The sequence below is a fragment of the Cryptomeria japonica genome, chromosome 4 (genome assembly GCF_030272615.1).
Source record: "Cryptomeria japonica chromosome 4, Sugi_1.0, whole genome shotgun sequence".
NCBI lineage: Eukaryota > Viridiplantae > Streptophyta > Pinopsida > Cupressales > Cupressaceae > Cryptomeria > Cryptomeria japonica.
In genome coordinates this window covers 703,613,749-703,626,499 of record NC_081408.1, presented here as the reverse complement: position 1 = coordinate 703,626,499, position 12,751 = coordinate 703,613,749, and the positions used below count along the sequence as shown (strand labels likewise).

The following is a 12,751-nucleotide window of genomic DNA, read 5'->3' as shown; positions in this document are numbered from 1 at the left end:
ATAGCTCAAGCCGTACCGAGGGAAGAAGAGGTAGTCGTACAGGGAAACGGTACTAGTACGACAGGTTCAGGTACTAGTACGATACCAACAGAGAAAGATGAGTCAGGGGATGTACCGATGACAGGAGATGGTCTGGAGGAGTTGACAATACTAGAGACACTAACGGATGAGGATATAGATGCATCGTTGGATGGGTGGCTGGGGCAGTTTGCACTCACACCTCACCCTCCCCCCTCCCCTTCACCACACGCCATGGCCGTTGGACCGAACCAGACACAGGATAGGACTAACCCTATCACAGATAAGGATGAGGATGTCTATTGAGGAGAAGAATAGAGAAACAGGGAGTGGTGGGCAGAGCCCGAAGATCATCAACGTTGGGGAAAGCGGGTCGGAAGGACTACTCGCAGGACTTCACCTCACTCCACCAAACCCTAGCAATCTAGCAGGCTCGCTCGAGCGATTCTTTGGGGAGCTATAGGGAATTTTAGATGTAGCACGTGGAATGGCACAGTTGACTGGGCAGATGGATGCCGACAACTCCGCCGATGCTGAGAAACTGTGCCACTTCATGACTTTTGGATGTGCAGACGAGTTTGCACGCCACTTCGAGTAGCAGGGGCCGCCAAACAGTAGTACGTCGAAGATGGTACAGGAATGGACGCACATGCGACTGGTGGAAGGAGTGGGCACCTTGTGCACCACCTTGCGCAGTATGGAAGGATCCTTCTGGGATGTGTACCTACAAATGCGATAGAGCCAAATAGAGCAGCAGGCCCAGCGGCTGTATGTAGCAAAACTGGAGAAGGAAGGGGAGAAGCGTGCACAGCTAACCGCAGTAGAGAAGAACTTGAGGGCTAAGCTAGAAACAAAGGTGACTACTTATGAGGCCCGTTGCATCATGCAGAAGGAGGTGCAAGTACTAGCAGCAAAAGTGGCTGAGCTCACCTTACAGATGGAGCAAAAAGACAAAAACCTGTTGGAGGCCGCACACATGGTGAAGAAGGCACGGGAACAGCAACTGATGGCAGAAAAGAACCTCAGACTCCACACGAGGCAACAACCTTCTTCTTCGACCACTACAGGGAAGCCTCTTCCCCCTTCTCAATCTTAGTCTTTTGTTTAGTATTCCAACTCCTATTGTCTTAGTCGTCTGGAAGACGACCACTTTTTGGGTGGGCTGATGTTAGGGGTCAATAACACATGTTACTTTGTAGTTGGGATGGGTGTTTATGTTTGGTTACGTTTGAGTCGTCGAGAGGTTCCCGTGGGGTATTTGGTAGTTATTGACGGTTGGCAACTTGGCCAACCGTCGAGTCTATATATGATTCGGATGGAACCTCAACAAGGAGGGTACTGTACTGACATATTCTGGAGAATTCAATAAAGATATCATTCTTCTGGTATAGCTGTTTGTTATTGTTACTTATGCTTTGATATATGAATGTTCCGTTACATGAATAGTTGGTACATGTGGGAAATCCTTGTTTTATCTGTGAGTTACCAACCTCACATTAAGGACTGAACAAACTGCTCTATAAGAGAAAAAAAAATTATCCAATCATTGTTAAGATAAATAATTTTTATATGTCATAAACTTAAAAAATATACAACTACACTTTAAGATAAGAAAATAAATTTTACAAACAAAAAAATACTGGAGTATAATTGGTTGTAAATAACTTGTTTTAATAACTATTTAAGTAGTAAAAAAAAACTCATTCCAATAGTACATTGCCTAATGACAAGTACTAAAAACCATTAAGAAGTTATATATAAACAAATGATAAGATATTTACATGTGAAAGCCTCAAATCTTTAATAGTGAGATCTTAAGATGGTCTATGGCAGCATAAATGATGAGGCAGCAGAGATCCTGCCATAGCATTGGCAAAGGAGAAATTGCCCAAATTCAGATATAAATTTGGAGTGCCATTGTGGAAGCAAGGAAGATAAATGCTGAGATATACTCATTCACATTCATATATCCATGTCACTTCATGAGCCATCATAATAATCAAAATCAGTTAGCATGAGTTAATTTAGGTATGGCATACCATGTTTGACAATGTAAGCGAATCCATTCATTCATTTTAAGTTGGTTGGATAAGGTCATGGAAACAATTGCGTTTTTTCATCTTTGTTACTTGAGTTAATAATCAGCCCAATCCATGTGTGTTAAAGGCCAAGAATCAATATATTGATGTCTTCTTGTTGAACAATTTGAATTTACTATCAGGCTGTTTTCCTTAAGTTCCATTTATGTATGGTACATTTTGTTATTACTCTACATTGTTTCTCACCCCTTGCTCTGTTCCTATATAGAGTTCAATATCTCTTGCATGCCGATCTGCCCGAGATTGCCTTTATAAACACTGACACCTTGGAAGAACAATGTTCTATCCGATTCTGTGATAAATGAGCATACATTTAGACCTGAAACGCCAATTTTACCGTAGAATCAAATCAGTCATAACATATGATCCTAGCTGAAGAAGGCCATAAGGCATATAGTGTTGCCTTGATGAACTTGCCAGCCAGCAGATTTGAGCTTCCACAATGCAACAATATTTAGATTTTATATTTTCATGGGTCTTTTACTGTGTGTAGTATGTAATACTTAAGTCACCTTGATAACCTATGTAACATGTCCCATTACTAGTCACTTATTTTATGACTTGTCTACCATTTACATTAGAAATAAGCACATGGCAAGAGGAACCAAAATTCACACAAGCTCCTGTAAATGATGTTAGTACCAGGGAGAAGGATAATGCTAACATATCAACCTGCATAATATCACCCCAAAACCTGCTTGCCATTTGTTTACATTGTGATTTGTCACTCTAGATGCCTACTCACTGCTCAGAAAATCTATTCTGCTGACTTCACTCCATACAGGTACTCCAGGACACGATGCTGAATTCTTAACTCTCGGTCAAATGTTATTATGTTTTGCCATGTTTTTAAACAAGTTATTGATTTTCTTGAGCTAGTTATTCAGTATCTTGGGGGTCTGATGTCTGATTCACAAAACATTCTTCAACATACCTCATCCATTTGGGTTAATAACTTCAATAAAATGGCAATGTCTAAAAACAAATGCATACATGCCCAACTTCTCAATGAAAACAGACAATGTTTGAACCTCAAGAATTTGGTTGATATTTGATTGAGAGTGATAATAAATACTAGCCCAGTAGCTGACATTTTCAAGACAACATCCAAAAGTTTCAGTTTTTTACTAAACTGAAAATATCTCTTTTCTAATTTTGCAATGCATTTTGCAATCATCAAGTAAAAATCTAAATGCTTGAAGAGAAAGGAAAGATAAACCCCACTTGGTTAAACTAATCAACTTCCAATAAATGATCCAAGCATGCTGAACCTATCAACTTTGAATCATTGCAACAAGTAACAATTCTAAACATCACTAGTTTGCCTGTCCATCTCTGGCGCAGATTAACAACAGAACTTGTAAGGAGATCAATGCGTGTTTTGAACACAAAGAAACAGAAACAGAGAAAAAATAACATGCTTTTCTGTACTGATTGAAATAAGATAGTACTTACTGATACAGACTCAGTATCTGCTCCAGTAGTGCCCGCAACAAAGGGATCAAGTATGTAGTCTACAATCTACCATAAAATTTTAAAACAGCAGAAATCAATTATCTAATGCATTTAGTGGATCTTCACCAACACACTAAAGCTTTCACTTTAAACCAAGAATCTTTGAAATGAGTTGAACTAAAACTTTAAACTTAACCTACAATATGACAAGCACCACACTGTTATCGATCAAAAGAACTGAGCAAAGCTTAGTTAAAAATTAATATACCTCCTCACCAAAGTGACGCCTAAAAAAGTCTCCAACACTGTAATTCAATTTAACATAACAATTCATCAGTATAGTTGCAAAATAGATTTGTAAATGTTTTCAGATTCATGGAACTCTTTTCCTGAACTTTTATTTTCAACAAAAAAACTAAGTATTTTATTATATCTGGAAATGAAGAGCAATTTGGCCATCAGTTGGACAGATGGAATATCCCTTGCAAATTGCTAGTATATATTTTGCTTCAAATGTATCAGTCATTGAATAAAAGGTGTCGGCAGTTTAAACACATCTAATTTAATGCTATAAAATAATAAATTGACTATTTTACATTTTAATAATCAAAATCAGAGTTAGGTGCCAGTGCCCCAAGAAGCAGTTGCTTCTGTTGGTTGTTAGCTTTGGAGTTTTTGAAACATTTTTTATAAAAGAGAAGTTTATATTAGCAGAGAAAACGTTTTACAAAATCCTTTGTCCCTTAATAGCAAGAAGCTAAGGAATAAAGACATCTAATGATACATCACGATCAAACTTCAATCTTGTTAGCATTTAATTCACACCTTTCAATGTGACACAAAATAGAAGAAATGTGCAATAGAACCACTCTTCAAATCAGAAGGGGAAGTTATGTATAAAACACAAACTAATTTACTATGAACATATATACTTGCTACTTACATACTTTACAATGGTTTTAGGGTGGTTTACTTTCATGCTAAATAAAATTGTCTTTCCATATTCACCTAGGAAAAAAGGCTGAGATGCTCTGCAACTCAAGCAAATGGTTTTTATGCTTTTTGACTAAGAATAAAAATGTATGACTACACACTTGTGTTGTTTAGCTAATAACAAAAGTTGAATAATGCAAGTACACATAAAGGATTGGATAAGTTAAAGCACATATACAACATATTATAATCTAAAGTAACGGGAATCGCCATGAATCACCTAAACTCAGCGAGTCCAAGTCCAAGTCATGCTCGCCGAGTCCTAGGGACTCGGACTCGGACTCGCGGAGTTGGCGAGTTCGGCTCAAACTCGCCAAACTCGGCGAGTCCTAAGCCCCAAACTCGGCTACTGCCTGGGTTAAGTAAAATGACAAATAAAAAACATTTTAAAAAGTTTTTTTAAAATGAATGGTCTCGTCTTTGTTCACTACAACCTCCGCCTAAGAATGAGAAAAATTATGGTTACAACATGTCAGCCAATAGAAAAATAACACCCGACGCCTTTATTAAATAATAAGTTTTTTTGGCCTCGCGGGGCGCTACCCCTAGAAAGTAGGTAGGTCACTCAAAAAATTAATCAAACAAACACCAAACCTTTCCAGAATTTCCAAACAACCCGGAAAATTACCGTAATCTGCTGATATCAACTAACTCTTGCAGTCCCAATTCATAAGATGCAGATTCATGAGTTTCTTTGGCCCCAAAATAACCCAAAAGGGGGTTGGCCTAGCAAGCAAGGAGCTGACTCAAAAAACTTAATAAAAATAGTCAACTCCCTTAAATCTGCTGCAAACTTAAACTATATTGCTGGTGTAGACAAGTCTTGTTGTCTTCAAGATGAAGTGCATAAGAAATCCTCTTCTTAGCTACCAATGAGCCAAAATAGGGGGCAGCCTCGCACACAAACACTTCACTCAGATTTCAACCAGCAACTCTTCAAAACTGAAAATCTGTGAAGCTCAATAAAACCCCTACTATGAGATTTCCCTTGCACACTCTCGGTTGATCTCCCATAACCGCAAGTGTGTTTGCTAATGGAGGTTTTTCGTCTCCACAAGCAGCTCAAACCCTAAACCAGCAAGCTCCTCAAGGAGGCAAGAGTGAAAATAACAAAACATACCATACATGTCTCCACCCTCTCACAAGTTGCCTTAATATACTTTGCAAGAGGTGAGCCCTAATTAGGGTTTCCTTTCCCCTCCTTAAAATATCTTATTATTACCTTTTTTTATTTTTGAGATAAATTAGTCTTTTAAAAATCCTTCACTTTAATCGTTAAGTGAACTCATTCTCTCTCCTCAAGGGTGGCTAGCAAGAAGGCACCTCACTATCTCACTAAAGTCACTTTTAGGAGGTGTTTTGCTTGATTTTAATGTACTTTTAAACTGGCAACTTGGTGATAATATAACTGTTAACCAATTCCACCAACTTTACTCTAGAGTGCCATTTGAAACAAGAGAATAATCACCAAATCAAGTGTCATCTATCCGTATCATTAGTCTACGAGAATTCGTTAATAGACTAACCTTGAATACTAAACTGGCTAGTACGAGGGGACAATACACTTGATCTTTACACCACAGCATTGAAATTCACCACTCTAAATACCATTCTTTATCTCTTGCCATCATGAAAAGCTCCATTGATCTGATTTAGAAATCTTGCTTCCCTATTTGAGACTTTTGAGTGATACAAGACCGAACAATTCCTTACTGCACCAACATCTTTTGAGAGATTCCTCACAATGGTACCTCAATCAACCTAGCAAACTACAAAAGTTAAAAGAAAATGACTGGATAGAAATCTTTTTATGTATTTGAATCGTTAACGCCACCAGTAAATAGACGATCCATGCTTTCAAACATTTATTTTCGACTGGGTAGAAATCTTTTTATGTATTTGAATCATTAACGCCACCAGTAAATAGACGATCCATGCTTTCAAACATTTATTTTCTTAACATAGGCTGATCCAGATAAGAATAGCTCTAACTTTTATGATTTGTTATTTATTTTTTTAAACCAAATATGAATGTTTGATCTTTTGCATGGCCAGCTCAAATTGCAAAGGTAGAAGTTAGAAGCCAAGCTATCTTTAGAAGGTGGCAGCAAGTTTAGAGTAAAAAATTAATTGCACCATTTGAAAAGATTATGAATTTCAAAGAGGACATGATTCACTAATGTTGCCCATCAAACTTTGTTTGCTTGCTAACTAGGTTGTCATGTCCCCTTCTTCAGTGTAAGTTTGTTGATGACCTTTAGCCTATTTTTCGCAATTTTCTCATAGGCTACTGGGGTGGTGGATAAAAGAAAAATAATTATTTAATTAAATTAAGTTGCTGAGAAATTATTTAAATTATATATTAAATGACGAGAAAATTTATTATCTAAAAATGTGTTATAAGTAATAAATAAAGTGTTGCTAGACCCAAAGTGTGAAAAGGTGATTAAAAAGGACACTTATTTATATTTTTATAACATCGAAGGAATAATTGTAAAAAAGAAGATAGTATATTTTATTTCATCAAAATAAAGTTATAAAAGAGAGGAATGTTTTGGAAAAGGGTTTTCTTTCTTTTTGAAACATTTTTTTCTCAAGAATGAACATACCTTCTTCTTCTCTTCCCAAAGACAAAACCCTCTAGCTTTGTAAGTTTAAAGGATGAAAGCCCTTCTAGTTTTCAATGCAATTCCATATAAGGATTGACAGTGTGTTCCAATAGACTAGGATTTCCAAATTTTCAACTTTCAGTGCAATGTGAGGTTTTTTTGTAAATTCTCTATAGTCTATGTGGATTCCAATTATTGATTTTGGTGTTGGATTTATAGAGTATTATAATATTGTGTCATCTACAATGTTTGTGAGTTTTCCATTGTGTAGACTGTATTAAGTATATCCTTTTGAAGGTCATACCATCTCTGTTAGCTCTACTACTGAGGGAGACTTAAATAATATTTTTTTGTTCTTGGTAGGCATACCGTCTCTGTTGGCTGTACTACTAACGGAGACTTCAAAATAATATTTTTTGTTCCTAGTAGGCACTAAAAATTATTCACTTAGTACTTAATCACAAGGTGTCATAACATACTAAGGGGCCGTACAAGATTATTTGTAGCCATAGTCATTCATAATCAGCAATACAATTAGGACTCGGAGTCTATGGCAGTGGTGATGCAGGAGGTAGGAAACATCTCCCAATGATTGGATAGAGTGCATTTTCCGTTGGTGGGGGGTGAAGTCCAACATATTCTAGCATTCATCCAGAGGGAGTGTGAGGTGGAGTTTACCCAACTCTTCACTTTTAGATGATGGCTTTGGGTGGAGACCCTTGAGATGTTAGCAGCTTGGTGCCTTGGAGACTTTTTGTTGGAGGGAGAGGTGGTAGGGTAATCATAGCTTTATTTGGCATGGAGAACACTTTCAGAGAATTGTTTTATAGGCTAAAGCGTTAGAAAATCTCCATTGACCAGATTACACAACAAAGGGATGAAGCTCTACATATGGTGCAGAAAGTGTGTGTTGATACATGGATGAGTGTACGCAAAAGTTCCAAGAACAACTTGCCCAGGAAGCATAACTTACAGAAGTTGAATGGACCAAAGTGACAACTACGGAGGTAAAGCTGGTAGAAAAGGACAAAGAGATAGAGCAAATCAATTGCCTGTTAGTTGAAGCTGCAAAAATGGTCAAAGCTGAAAGGGAATGAGAATTGGTAGCACCTCACCAATTGAAGTTGTGCACAAAGGAGATATACAAGCTAAGGCAACACATCTTCCCAACGCCCACCCCATCATCTTCAGTACATCCAGCTCCAAGGACGTCTTCTCAGTAGCTTTTTGGTTTTGTGTTGTTTGGATCCTAATTTTGTTAGTCTGTCGTCTAGAAGATGATTTTTTTTTTGAGGGACTAATGTAGTTTGTAAATAAATAATGTAAGTTAATTTGTAATTAAGAAGTTAGTCCCCGACAATCTGTTGTTAGTTAGTAGTTACCAACGGTTGGTATTCTCAACTACCATCGAGTTTGTTATGTATTTCTTATTGTACACATAATCGGGGACTACAATTGTACACATAATCGGGGACTACATGTATGAACTCCTGTATCTATCACATATCTAATGAGTGAATGAATAGAATGACATATTTTTTGGAAGCATCGTTGTGAATGCTTATTATATTCTGTTATTTTGTTTACATCTTGTTAATCATCAAGTAGAACTACTAAGTAAACAGTTGCTTCATAGGTGTTGAACCTTGCCAATTCACTTCTTTCCTTTCTATGCTTCGATTTATTGGTAAAGGTTTTTTTTTGGCACTATTCACAAAATACCCTTGAATAGAAAAGATTTTACTATTAGGGGCTCACAATAAAAAAAACAGGAAAGATCTGATGCCTGGACCTTCAGTGTGGCTCGGGAAGGGAATGGGACGAAATTCAAAGTTCTTTTCTCCTGCAGCAGCACATGACTTCTCTCGAGAGACCCATCAAGCAGCAGAGTCAACGGGATTAGATTTTTAAATGGAAGGGTGATTGGCATGTATTCTAGTGGTTTTACTTTGAAATTAAATATTGGTAATCAATGACACCTATGTATTGTCTGCCAAACTGGCCACTAACTCCTAAAACTAACAAGACAACGTGCATTGTTTGCAATACTATGCTACAACAATACAAACTCCCACCTATGTTTCCCTGTTACGTAGCAACTGGGGCCAGATTATTCAAAAACAATCTACTATCATGCATTACTCCACAGAAAACCATCATTATGAATAAGAGTATGATGCTCGATAGAATGTCATCACATTCTCAAAACAGCACTTAATCAAACATGGGGAAGCAGATAAGTAGTATAAACTATAAATAGTGTAACTGAAAGAAAAAGGAATAGCAAATTGTAACCAGTACCCAGCTTGCTTACATTTCTTGCCATAAGATAATTTATATCATTGTTGAACAATTATTCAGCTTAGAAAGAAAAGGCTTACAAATTGATAATATAGCAGACATTCAAAACCATACAAAATCAGCTTAATATAGCTTTTCCAAGACAAGCACCTTTAGTTGTAAACTATAACAAACCTATAAAACTAAATAAAAACAACATAATGTTACTTTGGCAACATTAGGCATGATCAAGGACAAGAACCACCTTTCTTGTTTTGAATCAGACCCCAAAATCTCTTCTGGTTTTCGGCGCTTCCATAAGATAGGTTCCATATAAAAGTTCACCTGCACCCAAAAAGTGACAGAACCACAACATATTTATAAAAATACTCAAAATTCAAATTATTTACCACAAAGAATTTTTACAAATAGTAGCCCATAAAAAAACAATTCCATAAGTTTTGTTAGATAAATCCTTCTGTTGATGAATTAACAAGATTATAAAAAATTGGCTAGCATTAAAATGACATTGCATTGTGTCCTGATATTCTTTTCAGGCGAGATACTGGCTAAAACATGAATCAATAAACTTTCATGTTTATTACCCATCTTCAAACACAGCCAGATCAGATCTGCCTCACTCAATCATCCCCATTCATATAAATCATACTTATTAAGGCCCTTCCTGTTAGAATTTATTGAGATTCCAGACAATGCACATAAGCTACAGGTGACCCTAAATATAAGGCCTAAGAAGTGCAGTACATGTGAACACCATGTACTGACAACGAATTACAACAGATATGTGCGAAAACGTTTCACTCCGAGACAAGACAGAAGCTGATTCATGGAAAATAAAGAGATCTTTTGTGAGTTGATCTCAAACAAATGCAGAAGCTAACTCTAAGCAAAATTTGAATAATTCCACCAAATCTTTGAGTTTAATACTAAAATAAAAAGTCTGTACATTAAGGCTATGCCACAAGGTTCGAGATCAAGTTCGTGTTCAAGTTTGTGTTTGCCATAATGAAATTCGGATGAAGTTTGGCAAAGGGAAAAAAATTTGGAAAAAATTTGTAACTAAATTCGCCTTACACAAATTCGATTTTTAAAAAATATAAATGACATATCCACAAAATAATCAAAATAATTTAATTTAAATATTTAAATTTGTTAATATGTGTGTGTGTGTATATTTAAATTATTAAAAATAAAATAATACTATCTTAAACTAATATAAATTTGTTAATTTTAAAATAGAAAAATAGTATATTTGCTTAGGATAAAGGGGTGTGCTTCTTTTCTTAACAAGCACATTGTTGGTTACTCAAGAATCTAATTCAATCTACCTCTTAAATCATGTGGGTAATCTATCAGGGAGATGTAGGTTATGTGCAAAACTGGCATCGCTCTTGAAAGAAATGATGACAAGTTGAAGCGAGAAGCTCCAAATGCCTCAAATGTGTCAACTTATTTAGGTAAATAGGAGCTCCTTGATAGTAATGGATATTTTCTTCGAATTTGGTTGTATTTGGATGTTTACTGGCAGCATTAACTTGTTGGGCACAAACTGGCTACTTCAGCAAACTATAGTAGGTTTCCCTTACATAAATATTATATTTCATGATATTTCTTTTCTTCAGCTAAAACAGTGGTAACATGAGAAAGGAACAAAGAAACTATAATTATGATGTAGATAACCAAAGTAATTCAATGAAACTTGGAAGTAATTCTGCTAAGATTGTGGATTTCAAAAACATTCCCCTCTCCAAAATAAAAACAAGAGAAACTACAAAGAAATTCAATACCTTGGCACGTGCAGACAGAAACTTGCTACCAATTAATGTCAAGGGATTTGAAGGTAGCTGAAAACAGAGATAACACCAAATCAGAAGTTGTAGAATTGTGCGATACTTGAAACATCAAGATAAGAATGTACTGTATTCTATGATCTATTCCAGTGCATTATTAGCCAAACTAAAGAAACCAACTGGTCAAAGAGTAGTTTGTTTACAGCTGGGAAAAAATAAGAGCTAAATCTTTCTTAGACAAGAAAACCAACATCACAAATCAGGAGTAATTGGGAAATATTACCAGTTGTGGTTCACCATTTTTGACAATATATCTCTTGTTCTGCATAATAGGCTACACGAAGAAGAGAACAACCATCAATACATCCAAAGAAATTTATCTGCTGACCATATTTCAAATCACATTGTGCAAAAAGTAAAAATGGTGAATTTACATAAAACATTTATAGTCCTGCAGATTTATCCATAAAAATTATGATTTGGAAAGCATATCGAAAGCAAAGAATAAGAAATAAACATTAGTACATCTACTTTTTTTACAAATTGAGCCTTGAAAATTAAAGGATGTACACAAATATCCATGAAATAAACTTTACAGGTAATACTTGTTGAATATGAACCAGAATAAAAGAAATAGAACAGAGAACAGATACTAAAACAAGAGCACAACAACACAAACCCTCCACTTGAGGGTGAAAAACCCAGCCCGCAAAAATAATTCCTTTATTGAAAACTTCAGATGATCAATACAAATATTGAAAGCTTCAATTGACTATCACAAGTCTGAATCGCTTTCTTATCAGATACAACTCCTTGACAGAATAATAACTATTGATATACTCCTCTTCTCAAAACATAATGATTACACATATCAATTGTTCTTCATAAAACAATGAATACTGAAATTCTCAGAATTCTGATATAAAAATAATACTGAAAAGTATCACGATGACAATGAGATGAAGCACACAAATGACTATCTATCAAATTCTGGCAACCTGCCCAATACAAAACAAATATCGCCGTAGTAGAATCTGAGAGTGCACCAATAAGAATAAATATAATTCTGAAGCGAACATCATATCTTTTGGAACGTCCAAATGTATACAGCTGTCGCGAGAAGACAAAAGACATCTACACCACAAGAAAACGGTAACACATCAGCCATATCATGAAGAAGGCAGGCGAAGAGACAAGAACGAACGGAAGAAAACAGGTCATACACCAACAGCGATCCAGATAGAAAACAATGAACTTCACCGACAACAAGAGGAAGGAAGATGAAAGAACAAGCCATGCTTGCCATGCTGGAAGGACGGTTACGAAGGAGCTAGCCACGCTGAATAAAAACGGATATGAAATAAATTACCAATGCAAGAGGAAGGCTCTCTTGCAGCTATATAACTTCAACAATACTGAGTGTTTCTTAATGTAATATAGGGTGGTGAAAAAAAATATTTCAAGGAAGAAAAAAAGAGGACAATTT

The 12,751-nt window shown here is 36.1% G+C and overlaps 1 protein-coding gene across 4 annotated transcripts in view; it reads right to left on the bottom strand.

Moving 5' to 3' along the window:
- LOC131036175 (protoporphyrinogen oxidase, mitochondrial) overlaps positions 1 to 12,751 on the bottom strand; it is a 335,812-nt gene that overhangs the window by 161,467 nt on the left and 161,594 nt on the right. For all 4 annotated transcript variants that reach the window (XM_057967998.2, XM_057968001.2, XM_057967999.2 and 1 more), the window contains 5 exons: positions 11,549 to 11,599; positions 11,263 to 11,319; positions 9,720 to 9,799; positions 3,841 to 3,877; positions 3,573 to 3,638 (listed from right to left, as the gene is read on the bottom strand). In XM_057967998.2, coding sequence (XP_057823981.1) covers positions 3,573 to 3,638; positions 3,841 to 3,877; positions 9,720 to 9,799; positions 11,263 to 11,319; positions 11,549 to 11,599 — 291 coding nt within the window. The remainder of the gene's footprint in view (positions 1 to 3,572; positions 3,639 to 3,840; positions 3,878 to 9,719; positions 9,800 to 11,262; positions 11,320 to 11,548; positions 11,600 to 12,751) is intronic.